Below are 27330 nucleotides of genomic sequence, written 5' to 3'. Positions count from 1 at the left end.
TGATGCCTGTAGATCATACTATATTTTCATGGTGACAGATTTCCTTTAAGATTGACAGTTCAAGTTGGTGGTATTGGAGAAGTGTAGAGGAACCGAAATTGACCAGATGCAATGAAATAGCTTGATTCAGAGCAGCACTTAAGCATGCAGTCTTTCCAGATGCACCGACAGTAGTTTTTGGCCCGAGTATGAAGCCACATGACATCTAAGACGACTGAATCCTAAAGGGTTGTTGGTGGGCAGAATTTTTTTTTTTTTTAAAGCAAACACCCTACAAATTGTTCAATCAAGGCTAAAGTACAACTAGCAAACCTGAAAGGTTTAACCAAAGAAAGCAAAGATCTAACCCTCTATAGATGACAGAGCAGAGTTTATGAGGATAGTCTTCCATCACTGTATTTGTATAAAAAGCTACTTTGCTAGGATGTTATAAAAAACAAAAACACAAAAGTGTCAGAATCCCAGATCAATATAAGCTAAGAAGTTGTAGGGCCAAAACCAAGACATTAGTGGGAAATGATTCACTGAGCACATCATATTGTATTGCACGGTTTTTGGAGTTTGCTTACAAAAAAGAAAAGAAACAAATAGGACCGTCATGGCTTCCCAAGTTGGGCTGAAGGGTACAACATATGGCCCATTCATTGCTAGCTGAAGATGTGAACACAATAGGATGCAAGTGAACAGCTGCTGGACATGGGAATCACATTATCAAAGAACAAAAGAGATACGCTTCTAAGACAGGATCCTGGAAATGATGCTTTGGTGCCACAAAGAAAAGAATGAGGATAAGAGAGCAAAGACAGGACTTCAGGGGAAAACAGACAAAAATTACCAGCCAAATTGCTGTTTTGTACGCAATCATGCACTATTGCAGGGCTGAAACTTCTAATGCTTTCTCTATAGCCTGACGCACTACAAAAAGTTTGTTTGAAAGCCCAGCCTCGCTTACATTAATTTTTTAATACAGGGTTAACAAAGCCAGTAATCTGACACATAAGATACTATTACAGGCTTTAAAAACAAAGAAAAAAAAAACGAAATACATCTGGTCACTGCTCATAAGACGCCTGATCTTATGGTTTGGGAGATTCACGCAAGCACAATCGTTAACCACTCAATGACCACGACCGAAAAAGGCCTTAATAGCAACTTTATTTTTTGTGTTTCTGCCTCTCCACATTTCAGTTTGTGCAACTTATTTTGTGTCCACTGACATAGCTGTAAGAAGCCTTACTTTTTGTTCATATCAATTACTATGATACTAGTATACTATTATACCATTTTCTGTTATGACAATACATAACATTCATACTGTTGACAATGTGCTCAGTGTTTCTATCTATCCAGCCACTCGGCCTTTGTGTTCTCTAATGTGGCAGTTGAAACGCTAGAGGGAAACGGATGTGGGAACAGATCGGATCCCATGGGTCGCTGTGGGACGGTACATATTAGCAGAGCCAGATAAGAACATGTAAAGCGCCATGGAATAAATTAGATAATAAGACATGAATTTGATGGGCGGACACAGCCACACGCCATCGCCAACTGTTCCCCAGCTCCACTTTCTTCAGAGCTGCACAAGACTGGGGTGAAAATGCCAAAAGTTTAAAACATTTTGAGCAACTTTGAGAGTGTTCCCTGACCTACGTTTCCAACAGAAGCCTTTAAAGAAGCACTCCCATCAAAAGGTTCATCCAATTAATATATTGCAGTCATCATATTGTACACCACTGTGTACTTACAATTGCTCCTTTTGCCTTTCTATCCAGAAAATTCTTCTGTTTTCCATTTAGTTGTATGACATCATGTGATTAAAAACTGACTAGCTGAATCGTTCTACGCTCTATATAGAAACAGGAGGTCAATGTTCCCTGTACGAGTCATAATCACCGCAAAAGCCCTGGCATTGGGGAGGAGCGGAGCAGCTGGATCAGGAGTTGGAGGGGAATGATAAATTCAGGGACAAGAGACTTCCTGTTTCTACACAGAGCAGAGAAAAGAGAAGAATTAGCTGTGTAGACAGGCAAAATGAGCAATTCTAAGTACACAGTGCTATATTATATGATGATTGCAATAGATTAACAGGATAAAAACTGATGAGAGTGTTTCTTTAACATATACCACAATATAAGCAGGGAGGCACACAGCCACAGACCCTGTATAAATGTATACCACATGATAATGATAGACAGAAAATGTATACAAAACGATAGTTTTTTAAAAAAAAAGAAGCAAGCATAGCTGACTGCAGTTGGCATCACTGCATGGGAAGTGCAGAGTATGGCAAAAGGACACTAGGCATATAGTCATGGCTGAAAGAGTTGGCACCCCGTTTTGCTACATACATGTTTATTTCCTTTGTGGGTATTGGAACACCACACAAAAAAAAAAAAAAAAACTGAGAAAGAAAGGCAAATTGGACATAATTTCACGCAAACCCCCCCCCCCCCAAAAAAAATGGCTGGATAAAATTGTTGGCATCTTCCAAAATTGCGGGTTCACTTTGTTTCAAGCATGTGATGCTCATTTAAACTCACCTGTGGCAAGTAACAGGTGTGGGCAATATGAAAATCACAACGGAAACCAGATAAAAAGAGAAGTTGACTCAATCTATGTGTGTCTGTGTGTATGACACTATGATGGTGAACAGAAATAGGAGAATAAAACTGAGAACCAAAATTGTTGAAATATATCAACAAGCTCAAGGTTACAAGTCCATCTCCAGAGATCTTGATGTTCCTTTGCACACGATGCGCAACAATCAAGAACCTAATCTCCCTGGACAGCAGAGAAAAAATGATGAACGTTTGCAGCGCAGGAAAGTCTGGATGTGGGATAAGCAGCCCCAATCAGGTTCCAACTAAATTGAAGTTGTCCTGAAGGCTCAGTGCGCATCAGTGTCAGCGCAAACTATTCGTCGAAATTAGAATGAAATGAAATGCTATGGCAGGAGACCCAGGAGGACCCCACAAACATAAAATAGCTAGACTGCAGTTTGCTAAAGTGTACGTGAGTAAGCCAAAATCCTTCTGGAAAAGAGTCTTGTGGATAGATGAGGCCAAGATCGAGCTTTATCATAAAGCACATCATTCTACTGTTTATCGAAAATAGAATGAGGCCTACAAAGAAAACAACACAGTACCTACAGTCAAATATGGTGGAGATTCAAAGATGTTTTGAGGTTGTTTTGCTGTCTCTGGCACTGGGTGCCTTGACTGTTAGAAAACTGTGTTTGCGTCCAAGGTCATGGGTCTTCCTGGAGGACACAATGACCCCAAACATACTTCAAGAAGCACCCAGAAATGGATGGAAACAAAGCTCTGGAGAGTTCTGAAGTGCACAGCAATCACTCCGGATCTAAATCCCATTTAACACCTGTGGAGATATCTTAAAATTGCTGTTGGGAGATGGCACCCTTCAATATGAGAGACCTGGAGCAGTTTGCAAAAGAAGAGTGGCCCAAAATTCCAGTTGAGAGCTGTAAGAAGCTTGTTGATGGTTAGAGAAAGCAATTGATTGCAATTATTTATGCCAAAGGGTGTGCAACCAAATATTAAGTGACAATTTTGTCCAGCCCATTTTTGGGGTTGTGTGAGAAATTATGTCTAATTTGTCTTTTTTTCAGTTTTTTGTGTTGCTCCAATACACACAAAAGGAAATAAACATGTGTAATTGCAATAAATTTTCTTGAAAAAATACTTCATTTTCTGGAACAATTTCAAGGGTGCCAACACTTTTGGCCATGACTGTACGTGTTCATGAGGGAGTGGATGGGTGGACTTGGCAAAGTTTTGAATCATATTTTTCAACACTGACCAATAATTTGAATTACAGATTTACTGTAGTATCAATTTTTCATTGATAAATTATGGCTTTACAATGATATGTATATATATTATTTCTAAACAGATATGAAAGTTTAAGGGGTAGTCCACTATTGGAACTAGTCTGTCTGATGAAAATGTGTAGGCTGCAGCCAATCAGTGTTCTCTTATAGGCTACAGTACTCACGTGACAAACATTGTCAGAAGATCGCCAGGGACACAAAGCTCTAAATTGTGCCGGTCCAGGGGGTACGGACATTAGGGACAATGAAAAGGGAATGTCCATAAGTAGATAACCCCTTTAATTATACAATATTAATAGCTAATAATTTTCTTTAAAGCTGGGGTCTGTACATTTTTACCAACTCCGGGTCCAAGTGCGTTGAAATTGCAAAAAAGTGCAATTCCACAGTTTTTGTTTTTTTTACCACGTTCAACGAATACTAAAACTGACCCGCCATTATTATTCTCCAGGTCCAGGTCATTACAGATTTGTAGATACCAAACATGTATAGGTTCTTTTTTATTTAAGTGGTGAAAAAAAAAATTCCAAAAGTTTGCCAAAAATAGGGGAAAAAAATGGCGCCATTTTCCGAGACCCATTTTTAGGAATCTGAGGCCTGGTGATGGCTCATTTTTTGCATGTTGAGCAGACGTTTTTATTGATACCATTTTGGGGTAGATCCGATATTTTGATTGCCTGTTATTGCAATGTTGCAGCAACCAAAAAAACGTAATTCTGAAGTTTAGAATTTTTCTCGTTACGCCGTTTACCTATCGGATGAATTTTTCTTTTATATTGATAGATCGGGCGATTCTGAACGCGGCGATACCAAATATGTGTTTTTTTTATTTTATTTTGAATGGGGTGAAAAGGGGGGTGATTTAAACTTCTATTTCTTTTATAGTTTTAAAAATATTTTTACGTTTTGAATGCTTCAATAGTCTTCATGGGAGACTTGAAGCTGCAATTATCTCAATGCCTCTATTACACACAGGCGATGATCAGAACGCCAGTGTGCAGCAGATTTGCTCACTTGCTATGAGGGCTGACCACTGGGCAGCGCTCATTGCAATCTGGCAGTGACAACCACAGGGGTCTCCTACAGACCCCAGATAGTCATGCCAACCCATAGGCGACCCATGATCATGTGATGGGGTCGCCGATGGGCGGGGCCACTGACACGCTTCCCGAAAGCGCAAGTTAAATGCCGCAGTCAGTGATTGACAGCGTCATTTAACTAGTTAACATCTGCGGGTGGATCGAAATTCCACCAGCGACTGTTGCGGGCACATGTCAGCTGTATAGATCAGTTGTCATGTCCCCGGAAAGGTGCGGGCTCCTGCACTGAGCCCACACTAAACAGGGGGTTATGACGTGTGTCGTACTATTACAGCACACGTCATAAAAGGGGTTAAAGCACCCCTCCAGTGTGTGTTTGTTTTTTTTAAGCACTGGAATGGCGCTTTAAATGTAAGCCCCAGTCATATACTCTTTCCCGTTTTTTCGGTGCCACTTCGGCCTTGCGGCACCATCTTGTGCCCATAACTTCTGTCTGGCCAGAAGTTACGTCACAAGCTGTCAATGCAAGTATATAAGAGCCAGAACGAGGCTATCAGACTTGTATTGAAAAGTGACCTCTGCACCGCTCAATGAATCACTAGAGCAGCAGGTAGTACACTTTTCGCTGGAGACCGGAGGGAGCGGCGACGAAAACAGATGAAAAAGCCAGAAGGAGAGTATGAGACAGGGGACTTGCATTTAAAGCACCACTCCAGCTGTGCAAATAAAAAAAATAAAAAACTCAGCGGAGTGGTGCTTTGAAGGATATGGACACGTTCAGGGAATTTTTTTTTCTCAAATGCATGTATCTGTGGCTTAAAAATATTATTTTTGCAATTGTGCATCATTAAAAAATTGGCAGTTTCTTCTGTAGCCCCTGTGTTGCAGTCTATTGCTGACTGCAGAATGAGTTATCTGAGTGTTGATCAGCGAGTGGTATTCTCATGAGAGACTAAGGCTGTGTGCCCACTATGCGTTTTTTAAGCGTTTCCGCAGCTACAACTCTGCTGCAGAAACGCTTAAAAAAACGTCTGGTCGAAGGTCTGCCATGTTCCGCAATGATAATCCGCATGTGCTGTACACATGCTGCGGAGATTTCCACAGCGGATTATCATTGCGGAAAAATACGCAGCACTACCAATTATTTTGCGGAATCACTGTGTTTTTGCCGCCATTGACTTGCATTGGAACGCATCACTACATCTACACATGCGGATATCATGCGGTTCAATGTGCGGATAGTACCCGGGTTTGAAGAAGAGGAGACTCACCTCCAGACCCGGGTACCATAGTACCTGTAAAAAAAATAAGTAAATAAAAAAAATATATAATATATATATAAATCCATGCTGTTGGGATGGATTTATATCATGTGACCAAGTTGTCGAGCACTTTCCCAGTGATGCTAAAATCGCTTGGAAAGCGCTTGTCAACCCGCATGTGGAAATGCATGTGAAGAACGCTTCACATCCGCATGTCCCTGGCAGGAAAAACGCATGTACAATCCGCATGTACAATCCGCATGTACAATCCGCATGTACAATCCGCATGCGTTTTTTCTGCCAGGGAGATGCAGAAACGCTCAGGAAAAATAAGGGGCATTTCTACATCGTGGGCACATAGCCTGACTTTGATCTTCCTTCTTGAGAGCTCCTCTCAGATGATTTATAATGTGATGTTGAGATGAACTTTGTGGTCAAAAATCAGTTCAAAGGAAAAAGGAAGGTAAGAGTTACAAACCCCCATGAGAACCAGCTTACGGGCCATATCTGTTAAGGTTATCACATACAGGTCATACATTAGTAGCAGGATCTTAGTAGTAAAGCATTTTTGTAGAGATCGAAGTAACAAATAAATAGGTTGTGTGTAAAAAAGAGAGATACATAAAGTCTTAAAGGGTTGTACCACGGGACCCCCACCAATTCAGAGAACTCTAAATGGAGAGGGTGCAGAGCACGTGCTCCTGTGCTTATTCGTTCGCTATGGGACTGCCATAGACCATACAGAGCTCAGCCATATCCAGCAGCCTCGTTCTTGGGATCAGTGGGAGTCATACCCATGGCAAGCAGTAAGTTCTTCTCTATTCTATAGATAGAGGCTATTTTACAAACTCTGTACAAACCCTTTCAATCCTAGAAGTGAAGAAGTATAGGTAATTCTCCAACAAGTTCAGAAGCGAACTGTAGTTGGAGGTTCTGAAACAGGCAAGCATTCGTCCATACACCAGGTTCACGCTTTACCTCTGTCAAGAGGAGACAAGAGAACATGAGTGCTAAAAGAGTCAACATGGGTCACGTCAGAGAGCTAGGCTCTCCCAGTAACAGAGGGCTGGAAAAGTGTGGCATAAAACCAAAGCAAGATTAGAAAAGACAGAAAAAGTGTACCGTAAATTGAAAAGAAGCATTTTCTTGCCCAATTGATGTCACAAAAATTGTTAAGCAAATTCTGTACAGCCGGGTCAAAACTATATTGTTCAAATTTATTTTAAGTGACCCATATAAAACTTCTTTATCGGTACTCATAGTATTTAAAGCCCTTTATACCTCTAGCAGTAGGCGCCTGTATTTCCCCAATTATCGCAGCCACTGCTCCCAGGAGTCACAGCAGTCTTACTGCCCCCGAGTAATCGGAGTAAGGCCTTCTAGTTACCCAGCGGTCACAGCCACTGATTCCTCCCACCGGCCCCAGGAGTCAGAGCGGTCTTACTGCCCGAGCAGTCGGAGTAAGCCCTTCTAGTTACCCAGCGGTCACAGCCACTGATTCCTCCCACCGGCCCCAGGAGTCAGAGCGGTCTTACTGCCCCTGAGTAGTCGGAGTAAGGCCTTCTAGTTACCCAGCGGTCATAGCCACTGATGCCTCCCACCTCCTCCAAAAGGCCCCAGGAGTCAGAGCGGTCTTACTGCCCCCGAGTAATCGGAGTAAGCCCTTCTAGTTACCCAGCGGTCACAGCCACTGATTCCTCCCACCGGCCCCAGGAGTCAGAGCGGTCTTACTGCCCCTGAGTAGTCGGAGTAAGCCCTTCTAGTTACTCAGAGGTCAGAGCCAGTGATCTCTCCCACCTCCCCCAAAAGGCCCCAAGAGTCACAGCGGTCCTACTGGCCCCGAGTAAGGTCATTTTAACGAATAGTTGGTTTTATAGTATCTACAATATTATAGTCTATTTCCCTGTCTAATGCAATTGAAGTAATTTAAAATTCAATAATAAAAGTCAAAATTTTAATAAAAGTCACAATTAGAGTTTGATTAAAAACTTAATGTCTAGCACTACTAGAGATGGTTAGTGTAGTAGTTACTATTCAATTATTTGATCAGCCCTATATTAATATTATTGTGCGCTGCAACAAGGTGTCTCAATTCTCAAAGTTTCTTCCTAAATCAGACTGTTGAAATTTCAGAATTGAGACACCTTATTGCAGCGCACAATAACATTAATATAGGGCTAATCAAATAATTGAATAGTAACTACTACACTAACCATCTCTAGTAGTGCTAGACATTAAGTTTTTAATCAAACTCTAATTGTGTGACTCTGGGTTTGAAGCTCGGTGTTTATGCAGCGTAAATCCCGCAGTGGCCAGATGTTTCAGCATAGTGGATGGATTTCTAGAAATCCCATGTCCACTATGCGTCTGTGCACCTGCGGCTCACCCGCAAAAACTGACATGCGGTGTGTCTTTCAGATCCACAGCATGTCAATTTCTCTTGTGGGTCCGCATGTGGACTTTCCCCATAGACTTGCACCAATGAGGAAAGTCCGTATGTGAAGAACAAAAATAAAAGTTTGTGCCGCTCATTTGTATAGTGAGCACACAGCGGCTCCGGATCGTGGGAACATACCCTTAAAATTCAATATATTATATTTTAATAAATTACTCCAATTGGAGTAGACTGTGAATCAGCATGGTGATGAAAACACATTCAGTATTTAGTATTTCTAAGCAAAAACCAGGAGTGAGTGATATATACAGAAGTGGTGACGTGTTTCTATTATACTTTTCCTCTGATTGTTCCACTCCTGGTTTTAGCTCACAAATACTGATGTAAAATGCTGACCAAATACTGAAAGTATGCACGTGGCCCAAGCTCTTCTATTTTCCCAGTTTTCACAGCCACCGATTCCTTTCAAGTACCCCAAAAAGCCCCAGAAGTCACAGCTGTCTTCCTGCCCCTACAGTAGTTAGAGTAAGCCCTTCCATTTCCCCAGCGGTCACAGCAGTCCATTGCTCCGGCACCTGGGGAGAGCACTTCCTACAGTTTCATCTTCTCAGTTTCTTTGCAGATTTCTTATTATTAATCTATGTAGATTTAGAGCTCTGTATCATTAATCTTATGACACATTAGTAATAAAATGTATTACAAAATTACCACACAAAATAGTATTCAATGGTGGACACTAAGTTATTTTATACTGTCAGGCTAAGTGCCCACGATGCAGAAATGCTCCGGATTTTCCCTGAGCGTTTCTGCATCTCCCTGGCAGAAAAAATGCATGCGGATTGTACATGCGGATTGTACATGCGGATTGTACATGCGGATTGTACATGCGGATTGTACATGCGGATTGTACATGCGGATTGTACATGCGGATTGTACATGCGGATTGTACATGCGGATTGTACATGCGGATTGTACATGCGGATTGTACATGCGTTTTTCCTGCCAGGGACATGCGGATGTGAAGCGTTCTTCACATGCATTTCTGCATGCGGGTTGACAAGCGCTTTCCAAGCGATTTTAGCATCACTTGGAAAGTGCTTGACAACTTGGTCACACTGTATAAATCCATGCGACCGGCATGGATTTATATAGTGTGACCTTAAAGAATGGTAAAAAATAAATCTATACTTACCTTCTGATGGCCCCCGGTGTCTTGCTTCCCTCCGTTCTCCCTTGCCGGCAGCAGTACACTGAAGGACCTGCCGACGTCAGCATCGCGTGACCCGTCACATGACTATGACGTCAGCGCAGGTCCTCCAGTCCATCGAGAGTTGCCGGCAAGCGAAGACAAGGAGACCGGGGGCCGTCAGAAGGTAAATATAATATTTATTTTTTATTTTATTCTTTTTTTCACAGTTTCTATGGTACCCAGGTCCGGAGGAGAGTCTCCTCTCCTCTAGACCTGGGTACCATCCGCACATTGGAACGCATGGAATGCGCATCTACATATACAGTGATGCGTCATCCATGTGATCTAATGCAAGTCATTGGCGGCGAAAACGCAGCACTTCCGCAAAATAATTGGTAGTGCGGAGTTTTTTTCCGCAATGATAATCCGCAGTGGAAATTTCCACAGCATGTGCACAGCACATGAGGATTATCATTGGGGAACATGGCAGACCTTCTACCATGCGTTTTTTAATGCGTTTCTGCAGCGTTTTTGCCGCTGCGGAAACGCTTAAAAAACGCATCGTGGGCACACAGCCTCAGAGAAACAGTTTGAAGCACAAGGGCAGCATTTATAAACTCCGATGTATACCTACCCTAAGGCCTCATTCACATGTCAGTGTTTAAACACGCATGTAAAAAAAAAAAAAAAAAATGGTACTTGTATCACTGTTTTTACCATCAGTGTGTCATCCGTGAGTCCGTTTTTACCATCAGTGTGTCATCCGTGAGTCCGTTTTTACCATCAGTGTGTCATCATTGATTTTCACAGATGGATAAATAAATGAATTAAAGCTTCTGTTATTGAATGCAATGATGTTAAATACGTTCAGCACACTGATGCGTTCCGTGTTTTTCATGAACCCATACAATTGATTTGTCCCATTTAATCGGTAATACTGGAAAAAACACAAACATGTCTGTGTTTTGCATGGACACAAGGCCCATGAAAAAAATACAAATCTGTGAATAATAGCACCATAGATTATAATGTGTATGTGTTGTGTCAGAGAAAAAACGGATACAACACATCTATGCAACACGGATGTGTGAATAAGGCCTTACTTGAGAGGCCCATCCAATACCACAAAAAGCCAGCTACAGATAACAGACAAAGCAGCATCTTACCATCTTCGTCGCCGTCGTTCTCCACTATTGACCCGTTCTCCTCTTCGAAGCTCCCAATGCCAGATTCTATCTGCGGGGGCTGAACATGCTGCTGTGACAGTAACTGACGGACGTTACTAATCTCCCTCTTTAACAATTTTAAGCGTTTACTTCGGGATCCACTTGATTTCATAGCATAAGTCAAGTCTAGTTTCTCCAGCATCTCTTTCAGTTGTTCTTCCAAGGGCATATGGACACGATTACTAGGATTCAGCAGCTTATCAACTGCAGAAAACAAGGAAGAATTCAGATCACCAACAAAGAATTCCTATTCATTGTACTTTCCAGCTACACCAGTAAAACACAAAATAGCCAAAACCCAATTCAGGTTCCCCAGCTGGTGATCAATATCATGGCTCATTCAACCCATCGTCAATACAACGTGCCGCCTGTACAAAATTTACTCCTCTCTAAATTGGTCAAACGTGCTGAGAGTTTTAGAGTAGATCCTTAAGGGAACTGGAGCGCCATTTTACTGTTACAAAGCCCCCAATCCACTACATATCCTTAGGGTTAAACTAGTTGCACAAGAAAACATGCATTGACATGCAAAAAACACCTTACCATCTTCCCATGAGAACGGTGGTGGTGGTTCAATTTTTGGTGGCTCTGGCAAATGCATCCCCGTCTCTTCATCAAAACCAACGGCATAGGCATCTCGCCTTGCTTGCCGTAACAACACACCACCTTGATCCCTCAACCGAACGGCAGCACGATAGAACATGGTGTCCTTGGCATTATACTTCATGCAGTTCTCAATGATAAGATTGAAGTCCTCTTCAAACGCATTCAGATTTAGGTACCTCTGCTCCTCTAACTGTTTCTTCATGGTAGAAAAGTCCATGGGATGTTTGATGTGATCCAAATAATCAGGAACCTTGAATAAATATATTGTGAAAGGCTCATCAGAAACATACCTGTTTTACCCTGAGTAGTGATGGTCTGTAGGGGTGGAAGCAGGATGGCACACATTATATTACTATCAGGCATAAGCCGCATACACCCACCTCTGAAAGATTAACGGGCTGCGCAAATATATGAGCTGGATCCTTCTCCTGTAGTTGTTCCAGCAGCGATCGCAGTAGTACTGTCACTGGGGTCAACTGCAGCTCCATTGCCACCTGCTCAACTTTTACCTAAGAAGCAAGGAATTTTACAAACTAAATATCCGGGGTGAAGAGGGGGTGGGATACTTATTTATATGCCACCTATAGCACACTGGAGAAGGGTGTCTCTTAATTTGGCCTTTTTGGGCAGTCCACGTGCCAGAAAGCCGTGAGCCGCCCCAGATTTCAGTGACAATGAATGGCAGTGCTCTGGTGTACATTATAATAATATTGTCAAACTCTTTGCAATTGGTGTAGCTGCTTTTGACACCAGAAAGCTCTCATAGTGGGGATGATAAATTACCACCCCCCACCGGGTAAACTCATCTACACAAACTGCATAGAGCCGCACACCTAGCCCAAAAAGGATCACTTAAAGAGAACCTAGAGGAAAAGAAACTTGGTGGAGAAACCACAAGGACAACACTATGAGGCAGAGAGTAACGATCGACTAGAATGACTGAAGAGGCACCAATTTTATAACCGGGGTTCATGCAGGGTGAGAAATTTGGTGCAGTTTCAGGCACTTACTTTACATCAATTTTTGAGAACTTTGTTGTGTTTAAAGCCACTCCTCCTTGGCAAATGAGTCTCAAAAAAGATTCTAAAGCACATCGCAAACTAAACACAGAAACGCATGGTGGTCACACTTTTCTGTACAGTAGAGGGAAAAAAGCCAATAGGACAGTGCTGATCTATGCTGTGTACATGGGGGCCTACGGACATAGGACAGAGTAGTCACGGCACAAAAGGCCTGAAAAACACCATGTGACAGTACAGACTCGCACGTGTGCACACAAGAACAAGCAGCGTCACCAAGATTGTGCACAACCAAGCCAGTAGTAGTGGACGTACGTTCACCCGCAGGGGTAGAATATAAAAGCAGCACCTGTTCACGTTTTAATTTTTCCCTTTTTCGGATGAGTTCAATAAGTAACCGCGCTCTCTCAAGGTCATGCCGCAACCGCTGCCAGTATTTTAACTTCTTTTTCAATGCCTGAACCTCCTCATCATCTTCTCTCTGAAACAAAAATGAATATAATGAAAAAAAAACATATAAAAAGACAATCTACATGAAAAATATTTACCTGCAGTCAATATCAAAAGACACAAAAGTATTGGTAAATCCAGGCAAGGACAGACGATTCTGCGGGGGAAAATTAGTCAGCTCTATGACGGGAGTGTACAAAAGATCTTTTTCAGGACAATATGGCCTCCAAATCTTTTGCCATTACTGGTCTATTTCTATATTTTTGCAATTTAGCTCAAATCTGGACATCCAATTTTCTATCATCATCAACTAATGTAGATACTACTGTTCACTAAACCCAAGATGCATCTTAGGAGCTGAAAAAACCTAAGGGGTAGAGTTTTAGGTTATAGCCATAGAAGTTAAAGAGCAGCTGTTGGCCCAACGCTCGCTCAATGTATCCCTCCCAACCCCCCAAATACAGTCTGTTCAGCCGATTCATGTGTTCTGTGTAGGAAGAGGGAAGCAAGCCACCATCAGACACTTCTGGTGGCAGAGTATCTCTTCTGAGAACAGACCAAGCGGACATTCTTACAATTATTTTCCCCAATAAGGGAAAAGTCAGGGCAGCATAATATACTGTACAATAGATCAGGAGAGGGCTATTCATTTTTCAGAGAGGCCACAAGAAAGACCGTGAATGTTGTGGAGGGCCGAACCAATAGGCTGGAATGATTCTGCTCAATATTAATATTCGTATATTAGTTTTAAATTAATTGTATCACTTTATATTGAGCAGCATCAAATATGTTGACAACCCCTCTATATACAGTATGAGCCCACAAATTGTCCTCCTATACGCTGTATGAGCAGTCACTTAGTCCATATAAAAGAACAAACCACTCATCTCGCTCCTGTTCCCACTGATGCGCCACACAGCAGAAGCGATGACGTCATGGTCCCAGCCGCACACGCTGACTGGAGAAACAAGGAGCCGGCGGCTCGCTCCTCCATCATTATATACACCGCTATGAGCATCATAAGGGCGGCCCATGGACCATTGTTTTCAGTCCGTCGGCTGTCTTGGTCCACAGACCGGGTTGGAACAGCTGGTGGAGGCCAGACAGTCCCACAAAAAAATTACTTTTGATGGACATGATTACCATAAACTAATTCAGGATCACCCATAGACTTAAAATTTCTGCAGTTTGCATATAACTCTGCAATGACATGGTAAATTATACCTGCATAGAAAGTGTGACGGCCACACTGTGCAAAATAAGATAAATGACAAAAAGTCAAATTAAAAAATAAATAAGGCTGCTGCCAGTCTGAATAGCTGCTTCAAGCACCAGGTTGTTGTTGTTGTTAGGAATAATAAGAATAATAAAAGTGTCCAATAAATAAAAAATTATGAAAATGGAAACTCAATTTAAAAAAAAAAAAAAAAGAAGAGGAAAAACAGACTTCTTATTAATAAATAAAAATGACGTAGAAATTAGGTTCTATGTACCACAAAAGGGAAAAACTATGAAGACTCGAATGAGATAAATAATTTCAGAGCTCTTGAAACGCATGTATGAAAATGTGTCTGCTCATTAGAGGAAAATGGCACATTCTAGAACAGGTTTATCAGATTCCTGAAATAAGAACTAGTCCGGGGGTCACACCAGCATATGCTGTCTCGTGCGAGACAATCGGGGCAGATTATGCAAATAACACTGGGCTCAATCTGTCAGAGTTTGACCCGAGTGTCAGTGCTCCGAGCCTCTCGCATGAGAGAATCACAGCACAGGAGCAGAGGAGACGGAGAAAGTGATATTTCCATCTCCTTCATTGCAGACATCCGCGGTAATAGGACTCCGATGACATCCGAGTGCAGTCTGATGTTTCACACGCGCCCATAGACTTGTATGGGTGCCTGCGATCCGATTCTTGGGTGCACCCGCTGCATGCTGTAATTATTTTCTCATGCCAAATCAGCGTGATAAAATAATCGTGGATCTACATTGCCCCATAGTATAACATTGGTCCGAGCGCAATTCGACTTAGAATCGGATTGCACTCGTCTGATTTATACGCTCATGTGAGCGAGCCCAAACAGAGAAGCACAGCTGGCCTATAACCTCACAAACTGCATTTGAGAAAACCATTGTATTGATGTAAGCAGACAGGATACACATGGCAGCTCTCTCCCACTTGGAAAATCAATTTCACCGGTATCTACATCCTGGGGGCGCAGAAACCGTTGAAAAGAATGGTGGAGGAAGGAGCTGTAAGTTCTCTCTTCCACCCTTCAGCCTGTGCGACTAGAATTTAGCACAGCAGGCACGAGTACTCCACTAGATGGCGCCTGCTGAGCTGAGCCTTAGTGCGCACTCAGACTGAAGCAGCAACCTGAGAGAACAAGGGACAGGTGTGTAGGTATTTTTCTCTCATTCACTTGTGGGGGGAATATGTGGGGCCAACATACTATATATGCGAGGGGTGTGTTGAAGGGGGGTTGGGGGGGCAATCATACTGTGTACTCTGTACCTGTTGTATATTCCTCTGTGACTGTAAACTGGACTGGAGCCGTCTGAGTAAGGGAATGCCATTTCTCGAGAGTCTCTTTAGTAGCCAGTAACTTTGTACCCGCTCAACAAATTGCTTTTTCCGTTGAATTGATACCTGGTTTATTATTTTGTTAATTCTACAGAAAAACAGAAAAAAAAAAAAGTGTTAATTTAATATCAGAACAAAATATATTTCCGTGATCAGCATTGAACAAAAGCTTACTGGAGTAAAAGAAATTCATTTTATTAGAGGCACATTGCTTCAATATATCTGAAAACTCCACTTAGGCATCATTCAGATGTCCGTCTGCTTCAGAGGAAAAAAAAGACAGACAGTTTCATCGCATGACACCCATTATACATTTTCTTCAGAGACCCAATGATATGAATAGGAGTGTTTGATCCATGATTCAGATTTCAGATTCAAATAGACATGTCTATTATTCTTGCACACACACTTGGTCTCAATAAATAAATAAGCCCCCAAAAAGTTGTCCATATCCTTTAAACAAAGGTCAGACATTTATGAATAATTAGAACTTGTTCATATGTAGCTTTTATGCGTTTTCTTTCCGCACACAAAAATAACATGCCATTTTTCAGTAACTGCAAATTAAATGATATTTCTAAAATCTAATTCACATTGTACGTGGTTTTTTTTTTGTTTTTTTTTTAAAAACAGCAGCATGTCAATTAAAGGGGTTGTCCGATATAGAATGACAAGTCTCCAGTCGGTGTGTGACTGCAGACTTGTGAATCCTGCCATCGCATACACTGCGTGCTGCGGGGATTCACCGGCGTCTGTGCCGAGGTAGGCGGTCAGGTATGTGATATACATACTCCTGGGCAGCACCCGTCTTTGTGGGCACAGCCACTCAATACGCAGCGCGTGCGCTGGGAGGATTCGCAAGTCTGCGGTCACACACACTGACTGCAGACAAGTCATTCTAGACCGGATAACCCCCTATAATAAAGCGTTTTTTACTGCAGTTTTTCCTCCCATTGCAAACAAAATAGCTTGGCGCCTAAAACCCAATTTCTGCAGTGATTTTCTGGCAATAACCTACATTTTTCATGTTGAAAGAAAAAACACAAAATAAAGCAATTCATGAACCTACCCCTAAAAATACTGATATATGTCCTGTTTTGTTGTGGGGATCATTTTCCAAAACTGACAGCAGGATGCGAACCGTACTGGCTGTCCTCTTGGCAATAGTTTCTGGGTAAATGGTCACTTTGAAGCCAATGAAGTAGCAAAGTGGCATTTACCAAACTCCACAGCCACAGTGTGAAAGCCTAAGCTTAAATGCCATGGCTATTCAACATTTGCCATTTGTGCCACTACTCTTCAAGGGAACCTGTCACCAGAAAAACGCTATTAACCTGCAGATATGGGGTAATCTGTAGGTTAATAGTGTTACTAACCTGCCCAGCGCCTGCACTTAGGGGAACGCTGTGGGGAGAAAATTAACTTTATTCTCACAGCAGCATTCGGCTTGGAGTCACGGTGGGACGCGTCGGTGTGGGCTTAGTCACTGCTCCAAGTATAGAGCGCAGCGCCGGTAACCTCGCCCCCGGCCTCAATGCACTGAACTGGTTGGGGATAGGCTCATCATAACCTCTAAATATCTGTCCCGGATATGGAAAGCACCCCGCCGTGCAGGCTACAGAGACATATCGATCAGCCAATGTCCTGTGGGATAGATTGGTGCCACTTGACACGATCCTCACTTCCCCTAGAATCCAGGCTGTCATTTCATATGTAAAGCATAGTCTTGGATGTGATGCAAAAGCATGCAAACATATTCTCTCCGGCAACATCTACCACCACACAGGGAGCATGACGCACAGCGTTCCTGCAGACTGCAATGTGTGCACACGGTCACTAGTTGTGAAGACATTTCTTTTAAAGGAAAGCAATCTTTAAAGGGAACCTGTCACACTGAAAGTGCTGTACAATCCAAGAGCAGCATGCACAGAGCCAGAGGTGTTACAGGATGGTACATAGGATCCAGCAGCTCTCCCTGCTCTACAGTATTCTGCAGGCACGTCAGGCACCGTGTTTAACAGGGGATAAAGCAAAGGCTGCTCCAGAAGTGATGCCTGCTCTGCTCAGAACATCGGCTGCAGAGGTCAGGGGAACCTCTGATGACGTGCTCTCCTAGTCACCGCTGCAGCAGTCCTGTAACACCTGAACGGAGTGGGCATCGTTTCTGAAGCAGCCTGGGGGTGTTGGAAGGCGAGTATGCCTCATTCTTGTTTTTTTCAATCTAGCAATGGTGGTCCATAATAACCCACGCCACAGATGTGGACGGAGCCTACTGCCGAGCATGGTAAAATAATTCCCTGAAGAAAGATACATATGAAGGCTCAGTTCACACCATGCTTTGTGCATGTGATGGTAGATTTCCTAACCAGGATCACACAGCCAAACCGCTCCAGCTAGGCAACTATACACCGGTATTCCCTTTTGTAACTGCATAGAAAAGTGCCCTAGCTGTGTTTCCTACACTTAATTTAGACCAAGCCTAATAACTCTGGACCAATAGAAAAACTGTAATAATGAAATGCATTAAATTCAGGTCTGTCAGTAGATTTCACAATACAAACTCAATACACTATTTAAATAGATCTTAGACCTGATGAAGCTGCAGTACTTACTCCAGAATGGCTATATAATCCAGATATTACAATCAGCATTTTATGAGTGAGTGGGGGAGCCCAAGTGTATTCACTCTCTGCCCAACCAACCGGACAGCTGAAGCTTGTACTGAGCCACGCGAGTTCGCAGTAGCAGGGAAGAGGGTCACTGAGGAGCTGTCTATCAGGCTAGGTGGCGGAGATTGAGGTAAACTTTCCTAAAAGGATTATAGAGCTATTCTGACATTGTTATCACAGTAAGTAAACCAGCCTCCAAGTCTAAGCTCTAATAATAAATGTAGTTTGTATTGTGAAATCCGGTGAGACACATTTTACACTACTCACCTTCTGATCTCTGTGGATACAATACACAGGTATCAGAAAGGTGACAGTGTGCATTAATAACTGACCATACACTTCTAAAACCCTAAGCTGAATCCTACCAGATAAGAACCATGTGCCAGGATGGCAGAACCGGGCATCATTACAAGGCCGCTCCTCTTACCTCTGCGGTGGAATATCGGGCACACTGACGGTTGGGACCACTGTACAGGTTTCAGTCACTGCTTTTTTGGTTTTCTTAGCTTTTTTCCTCACTTTTGAAGTTGACCTCAGGGACTTCTCATTGCCTTTCCTACAAATGCCGTTTTTAGCTTCCGGTTCTTCATATATATTTAGTGGCCTCCTGATACACCCTGAAGGAGTATGAGCATCACAGTATGCAGTCTTTTTTACAGAAAATGTTGTGCCACTGACTGTCACTTCCTTCACAGGCTCCATTCTCATGTAGAGCCCAGCCTTCTGGGCACAGGTTACATGGAACGCTGTATAGCAGTTCGCCTTATGGCACTGAATGCAGGCACCGACACCTTTCTTCTTGCAGAGGTAACAAGTTAATTTCCATCTAGCAGGGGGAATGTTCCGAACGCCGTCAATTGGTTCAATAAAAACGGTGTTTGCAAACCCGACTTCCGGTATCCATAGCGCACAGACAACGTGTCCCCATCGATCATCGTCCGTCTTTTTAAAGGCACCTCCCTTGTTTGGGCACAATACACATTCGATAGCTGTATTTCGTGACTGTAGACAGTGCCTGCATAGCCACTGTCCTTCTGGGATGTATGGCACGCCGTAACACTCTTGATGTACTGCTAAATTACACATATCACAAAACAAGATTACATTACTGTTCTGACATTCACCATCCATGCAAATACAACAGACCGCATCCTCATCGATTAATGACTGCTGGTCACCCTGCTTTTGGTTTTCAAAGTAAGATTCTTTTTCAAATCGGTCCATGAGAAATTCAAATATGTCTTGAGACACTACGGAGAAACCCTCACTTTTCCTTTTCTCATTTATCATTTCCAACCAGGCGTAATCCTCCTCATCCATGTCATACTCCACTTCTTCATCCAGCTCTTCTGAGGACTTTTCCTGAAATGTGTAGTACGCAGCAGACCTACTGGGAGCAGGTGGGGGGCTACATTCTATGACACGGACTTTGGGCTCTGGAAGGGTGCTGGTGGTCGCATGACCATGGGTGGTTGGAAGAACTTCACTTTTCTTTTTTGCCTTGCTTGCTTTGTGCCTTTTTGACCGCAGACAAACTTGGGGAGGCTGCTCACTGTTTTCTTTATTGCTGTTGCATTCACTCATTTCTTGAGCAGTGGGGTCATCATCGGAAATAATATCTAGAGGATCAAATATACTTATTCTGTGCAAGCGGCCTTCGATTTCAATTTCAACCATTCTCTGTGCCTGGGCATATGTCAAGGTCTCTCGAGTAGGGGAATGTTTAATACTACACGGCGACGTAGAAGTTCTGGGGGCAGAAACCCTATGCCAACGTCCTTTTCGCCTCATCTTGGGAAATCTAAAAAACAAAAGTAAAAAAAGCAACAAAATGCCAATTAAGAAAAAAAATAGCATTTCAGGCTTAGTTGTATTTTACTAAAGGAACATTTTGGTAAAACAAGAATCACACATTTGAAGTAAATCACTATGTGGCTATCAAGGCCCAGCCTTTCCATAACATACTCTCCATTAAAGATACACAGAATACAAGCATAATCTGAATTGAGGAAAGGGAACACATGATTATCCAAAATGTAGAGGAAAGTAATGCAGACAAAAAAACCCTACCAACTGCTTATTACCCCATGAAACCAAAAAAGAAAATGTGGGTTATGGCCGATAATTATTTACACCAACAGAGTAGGGCTCCTACATGTTAGTCTGTCGATCTGCCAAAATCATCAAATTCATTTTACATAAAGTGTATGGCCAGCTTCAGGTATCAAAGACGGCCAAGTATTATTAGGGGTAAACACATAAATCTAGGGAAGGCGACAATTACCCAAAGAGAATGAATGAAGCTACAATTTCAGCAATGTGCTACTGACTTAAAAAAAAGAAAAGTCACTGTAGAGGCGGTTTTCCATAGGCATAGTCTAAGGATTTTTGGCATGCAGGCATATAATTATGGAACATACATCATTACAGAACGTGACAAGCTTAAAAGGAGAAACTCAGCTCATAAAAATGGTCACTAGCGAGACACTAAATCCCCGCTGGATGACTGTCACTGGTCCGCCGAATAGTCATACAATCAATAAACAGATGCTACCACAACTGGTTTACTTTATGGAGGGCTGCAGGACCAAGGTAAACCGTGTGCGCCACCACTGAAGCCGTGGTGCCGAGGCAAGCAGTGCGCGCCACCACTGAAGCCGTGGTGCCGAGGCAAGCAGTGCGCGCCACCACTGAAGCCGTGGTGCCGAGGCAAGCAGTGCGCGCCACCACTGAAGCCGTGGTGCCGAGGCAAGCAGTGCGCGCCACCACTGAAGCCGTGGTGCCGAGGCAAGCAGTGCGCGCCACCACTGAAGCCGTGGTGCCGAGGCAAGCAGTGCGCGCCACCACTGAAGCCGTGGTGCCGAGGCAAGCAGTGCGCGCCACCACTGAAGCCGTGGTGCCGAGGCAAGCAGTGCGCGCCACCACTGAAGCCGTGGTGCCGAGGCAAGCAGTGCGCGCCACCACTGAAGCCGTGGTGCCGAGGCAAGCAGTGCGCGCCACCACTGAAGCCGTGGTGCCGAGGCAAGCAGTGCGCGCCACCACTGAAGCCGTGGTGCCGAGGCAAGCAGTGCGCGCCACCACTGAAGCCGTGGTGCCGAGGCAAGCAGTGCGCGCCACCACTGAAGCCGTGGTGCCGAGGCAAGCAGTGCGCGCCACCACTGAAGCCGTGGTGCCGAGGCAAGCAGTGCGCGCCACCACTGAAGCCGTGGTGCCGAGGCAAGCAGTGCGCGCCACCACTGAAGCCGTGGTGCCGAGGCAAGCAGTGCGCGCCACCACTGAAGCCGTGGTGCCGAGGCAAGCAGTGCGCGCCACCACTGAAGCCGTGGTGCCGAGGCAAGCAGTGCGCGCCACCACTGAAGCCGTGGTGCCGAGGCAAGCAGTGCGCGCCACCACTGAAGCCGTGGTGCCGAGGCAAGCAGTGCGCGCCACCACTGAAGCCGTGGTGCCGAGGTAAGCAGTGCGCGCCACCACTGAAGCCGTGGTGCCGAGGTAAGCAGTGCGCGCCACCACTGAAGCCGTGGTGCCGAGGTAAGCAGTGCGCGCCACCACTGAAGCCGTGGTGCCGAGGTAAGCAGTGCGCGCCACCACTGAAGCCGTGGTGCCGAGGTAAGCAGTGCGCGCCACCACTGAAGCCGTGGTGCCGAGGTAAGCAGTGCGCGCCACCACTGAAGCCGTGGTGCCGAGGTAAGCAGTGCGCGCCACCACTGAAGCCGTGGTGCCGAGGTAAGCAGTGCGCGCCACCACACTCTCATTCTGATATCTATAGAATCCAAAGAAAGGATGATAGTGGATTCCACAAAGGAAAACTAAGCCATTCAGTAGGAAAGCATGAGGCTATGTTCTCATACGACAGATTTGTTGCAGAAATTTATATGACAGTCTCAAACGTCTGAATGGGTTTTGTTAAAATATAATGCCCATACTGCAGTGCAATGCCAATTCACATGTAGTCAAAAAATCTGCTACATATGAAACAGTGCCCCTCCATCCCCGTACATGAAATGACAAAGTTAGAAGTCCATGGCAGAGGCTGAAATGCTGACATTTTGTGGTACCACCCTAAGGACATGAAACCATTTACATGGTGCTCTCTGTGACTGTATGAGTAAAGTTAGCGGAATAAAGCACTTGCTGTAAAATTTTCCACACACCTTAGCCAGCTGTGGATCACATCGATAAAACGTGAATGCTCGGAGGACAAAACACTCAAGGAAAAACTATAGCAAGTATTTTGGGGGCTGTTAGTCCCCTCCAAAAAACAAGATGCAGAGTTTGGATTAAAGTGGCCAGTGCTTCTCTGCTGCCATTATCTGTCGGGAGGCCGGCAAACACATCAGATGGTCGTTCAGTCCTGCTGAAATCAGCAGCTTCAGACGAGTTTTGCATAAATGAAGCTCTTGTTTATACCCACATTAATTTTTTGGGCATGACAGTCTAAAAACCCAGCACATGATCATATGGGCAGGGATCTGCTTCCTTTTGACTTCTCTTTTTTAGCTTATCACTCTGACATGTAACGTGCATTTTTTCCTGTTTTCTACACTTTATTCAGATGACAACAGTATATATAAGAGGAAATGCCATCTCTAAGAACAGCTATTTTACAGCTACATTACTTTAAAGAAAAAGCTGTCAATCACTAAGTAGGACCGCCCACCGGACTCCTAAGATCCCAATAAGCAGGGGTTTAGATCAATAACTTCTCTACTGAACATCTTTTGCCATCATCCTACATATCTCCTGCTCTATAACATGATGCAGGCAGACCAGACAAAGTGACTGGCTGCCATTAATCATTAGCCAACAGCTGCACTCCGTATTAACCTCCAGGCAGATCTGTGTCTATGGCAAGCTTTGGGAAGAGACCTCCATGCCCAAGTGGGACTGTGTAGTTCGGGTCTGGTAACGTGGCAATAATTGTGATCATTCAGATGTCAAATTTTTTTCACGTACGAGAAAATTGGAACGATTATTTTTCTCCTACGTGGAGAAATTAAAGGAAAAAAAATTCTCCATGTTCTCCATTCTGACGGTCCGAGAAAATCGGACTGCACTCGGATCAAAATTCGACAGGTCTCCAATATTTTCCGCAGATCACTCGGTCCAAGGAGAAAAATATATATATTTTGGATATGTGAAAGGCGCCATAGACTATCATAGGTACGAGTGCTATCCGTGAAAATCACAAATCGCACTAGTACACAGAAAACGGACGTCTGTATCAGGCCCAACAATCAGGACTTACAGGGGACCCATCACCAGGTGAAGTGGCCCGGTTTGTCTTATTTTATTCCTGCCGCTCTCCTGATAATTCAGTAAGGTCTGGCTTTTTATAAATTCACCATATGGATCCAGAGATCTGTGCCTTTTTATTTAGTGCTAGTTCTTACTGACATTGCGCCAACCTGGCTAATAGAAGAGCCAGCGGTCACTGATCACTGACCTGGCCCACAGACCGCAGTACTGAGAATCATGGCTCCCATCTCTACTTACCATGTATACACTATGGATCACGTGTTATCAGACCTCTGCGCTGGTCACACAGCCATTGCCATGTTCTCTAACCCCCGGTAATGCTCAGTCCCTGCACTGATCATAGTCACAGAGGAGCCACACGTTCAGTACAGCGCTCAGAGCGCCCCTGATCTGTGCAGGGATAACCGCAGCACAAGTCAGAGGCAGAGATTTCTCTCATAAAGTAGACGACAACCTCAGGGAAGTGTGGCCTACATGCCAGGCTGCGGTGAGCAGGTGGCACACAGCCCTGGGGTGACGGGGGCGCCCCAGTTATCACAGCACGTGTCATCATGTCATAGATATGTCATTCAGGAAAGTCTACACAAACCTTAGTCTGAGACACTGAACCGAAACCCAAGCCATGCCAGTCCAGCATGGATCAGACAGGGTCAGCCCCGGTCACATGGGTGGTGTATTGGTGTCCTGCGCCTTTAAGGCCGTGCAGCCGCACAACACAGCGCTGATAGGCAGCTCACTCATGTTTGATGACAACACACCGGCTCAGCTGCCGTCCCCCCCAACCCCCACGGCAGAGAAAGAGTTAAGTGTCCCCCCCAAACTTGGGCCAGGAGCCAGCCCCGTGACGTCACTGCACCAAACACTTTTCCCGGGCCCGTTCAAATCAATGGGAGGCCGTTAGAGCGGCCGGGAGCGGGGAGCAGCGGCGTCAGGGCCGAGCGCTGCAAACATGGCGTCCAACAAAACAAGCGCACAAAGCAGAAGACACAGGAGACTCGGAGCCGCGGTCCTCCTTCCCTGACGCCGGCTGGAGATGGGGGAGGAGAGAGGGCTGTGCGCAGCCACAGCACGGGGATGGGCGCCGTTACCTGAGCCCGCCGAGCAGACGGCTGACAGTAGGGGCAGCGCCTAATGGCGACCGATCGCTCTCCCAGTCTGACCGCGAGCTGTGGCCACCGCCACGGAGTGCTCACAATAGCTTCCCCTCCTCAGTCTCCAGACCTTCCGGTTGTGACTCCCTCCCCTCACCAGGCGAGTGGAGGAGGAGGGGCCCCGGAGCGAGCCGTGCGCCCTCTCCTCAGATCCGTGCCCGCGTCCTGGCCTGTCCCCGGGTGCACGCACGGCGGCCGCGGCTCGGCCCAGATTCTTCCTTTGAAACAAACAATGCGGTTTCACCACAACGCGTGCCGCCCCTCTCCGCTGGACACACGCGACGGCGTGACGTAGGCTACGTGCCGCCATGATGGGGGAGGCAAGTGTTCTGCCCAGGCCAAAGTGTTGTCATGGCAACGAGGGAGCGCAGCTGCTTCCCTGCTGTAGTCAGAGCCCTCCCCTTCCTCCATGCTGATCATCTGGGCTCGTGGAATTACAGTCCTGAGATCTAATGCGACGTGACCCGTCACTGGTGGCCCAGAGGCTGCACAGCCATGGGGCCACTGCCTGCAGTAACTGTGTGCGTTACTGAAACATGGGCATTTCTCTATACTAGATAGAGGTGTGTATATATAATATATGCGCTAGAATAGTATATGTCCTGTGAGGCAGGAGGGGCTGCACTCTAAAGACGAAACTATAGAGCTACTTCACCCTACACCCTGCGACTATGGCCGCGGATTACAACATTATTAGCGGCTGAGGAACGTCCATGGTTTGGGACCGAAACCTTACTATACATTTCTAGATTGCCAAAAAAAATCTGATTTATCAATCTTCAACTTGTCATGCCAAGTATCCCTAGAATAGGTCATGAATGTCAGGTCAGGGGAGGGGGACGCCAGCAGCAGGCAGATGTGATGGAGCAGGGCGCTGTACACTGATTAGTGGCTGCTCTGGGGTACTGCACCTCAGACCCATTCATTGGAACATTGGCTGATCTGCAGTACCTGAGGCCAGCCACTACACAGTGTACAGACCTGCTCCGCATACTGGTAACTGCTGATCGTGGGATGTAGATATTGATGGCCAAGCTTAATATCGGTGTAGTAGAAGACCCTTCTAACTACTCCCAGACCACCTGTAGACTTTAAACATCAGGGCGGTCTGCATATCACTCTGCAATGACTTAGTAATACATCATTTCATAGTAAGCAGCTGCAAGATGGAGCTCAGAGCCAGCAGTCGCACACACAGACTCACAATAGAGAAGGTTTATTGCTAGAGTTGAGCGAATAAATTCGGAGGACCCTTACCAGCTGCCAGGGCAGTATTCTTTGGCCGCATGATGGGAGCCCTGCTAACCAACTCCTACCTCTTTCGGCATCTGCAGAGTACTGACCTGACTGCTGGACCAGGGGCCTGCAAAAGTATTCATCTCTAGTTATTACCATCCCTGCCTTCCTGATGGCTGTATACACAGCGCTGAAGGATGATCGGTGGGTGCAGAGAGGGAGCAGGAACTGCTAGGTCCTAACAGACCCGTGTCCACACTGCAGTGCAGCCCGGAGGCTGGCATTTCCATGCAATTGGGGCTAATATTCCATCCCAGTTAGGGTAGGTGCAAATCACAGCTTAATTTGGACGATGAGGTTTTCCAAGGCGAAGCCACTTCAGAAAAAAGCCGGTGGTCTCTTTCCTGAAGCGACTTCTCTGGTGGTCTTGCCATCATTGCTTGCAGAGGCTCCGCCGCCGGCGTATTGTCCCTATACTTTCAAATATAAGCAGCAGGTTCTATATGAGACCATCCTAAGAATGAACATGTTGCTTCTTAAAGCAAACCTGTCCTGTCATTTGTATCCTGTAAACTGCTCCAGGTTGCCTAATGCGCTTTTTTCATGAAAATCAGTGCTATAGTCATTTGCCAAAACCAATTTATATAGTTATATCAACTTGCTCATTCAGTCATAGGGGTGTTCTTCACTGCATTCAGTCATGGTGGTCGCTGCCCACTCAATTTGAATTCTGTCCCCGTGTTCGCAGCGACGTCACCTGAATATTGGAGTTCAGATTCCGCGTTTGCACACGGTGTAGTCTTAGCAACGCTTGCGCACTGTGTGTGCCTTTATCTGCGCTTGCGCAATGTGCATTTGTAAGCCATGCTTGTGCATTGTCCATCGGCTCCCCGCGTGTGCACAGTGAAGCTGTGACCTAAATGGAGAGCCGCTCATCACGGGGCACAAGCAAGGAGCCGATGGACAATGCACAAGTGCAGCTTAAAAATACACGTTGCGCAAGTGCGGCTAATGGCACACAGTGCGCAAGCGCAGAATGTGAACTCAAATATTCAGGTGACGTTGCCGCAAACACAGGGACAGAATTAAACTTGAGTGGGCAGCGACCAGCATGACTGAGTGCAGTGAAGAACACCCCTATGACTGAACGAGCAAGTAAGATATAACTATGCATATAGCTACAACCCCTGGCAAAAATTATGAAATCACCGGGCTCGGAGGATGGTCATTCAATTATTTAATGTTGATGAAAAAAAGCAGCTCACAGACATGGCACAAAACTAAAGTCATTTCAAATGGCAACTTGTAACATACCTGGCGGCGTTCTTGCATGGTGGTCCATCTCCCACTGTGCAAGAGCGCGCACTTGATCTCCAGTCCAGAATGTCTCTCTGGCT

General features: G+C 45.0%; 1 protein-coding gene across 5 annotated transcripts in view; it reads right to left on the bottom strand.

The window, feature by feature from the left end:
* Positions 1 to 24994, bottom strand: part of BRD1 (bromodomain containing 1) — a 54451-nt gene extending 29457 nt beyond the window's left edge. For 4 of the 5 annotated variants that reach the window (XM_073652136.1, XM_073652132.1, XM_073652135.1 and 1 more), the window contains exons 1-7: positions 24635 to 24993; positions 18718 to 20091; positions 15553 to 15709; positions 12937 to 13068; positions 11949 to 12077; positions 11506 to 11818; positions 10903 to 11166 (exon numbers count right to left, since the gene is read on the bottom strand). In XM_073652136.1, the coding sequence (XP_073508237.1) occupies positions 10903 to 11166; positions 11506 to 11818; positions 11949 to 12077; positions 12937 to 13068; positions 15553 to 15709; positions 18718 to 20081 (2359 nt within the window). In that variant the 5' untranslated portion in view covers positions 20082 to 20091; positions 24635 to 24993. Of the gene's footprint in view, positions 1 to 10902; positions 11167 to 11505; positions 11819 to 11948; positions 12078 to 12936; positions 13069 to 15552; positions 15710 to 18717; positions 20092 to 24634 lie in introns of all 5 variants that reach the window. The other variant, XM_073652133.1, reaches the window with a different exon arrangement.
* Between the last annotated feature and the right edge of the window lie 2336 nt (positions 24995 to 27330).

Source organism: Phyllobates terribilis, unplaced genomic scaffold (assembly GCF_046119375.1).
Source record: "Phyllobates terribilis strain yellow unplaced genomic scaffold, ASM4611937v1 Scaffold_11__3_contigs__length_659146591, whole genome shotgun sequence".
In the NCBI taxonomy this organism is placed as follows: Eukaryota; Metazoa; Chordata; class Amphibia; order Anura; family Dendrobatidae; genus Phyllobates; species Phyllobates terribilis.
The sequence above is the reverse complement of the archived record's forward strand: the minus strand, read 5'-3'. Positions and strand labels throughout refer to the sequence as shown.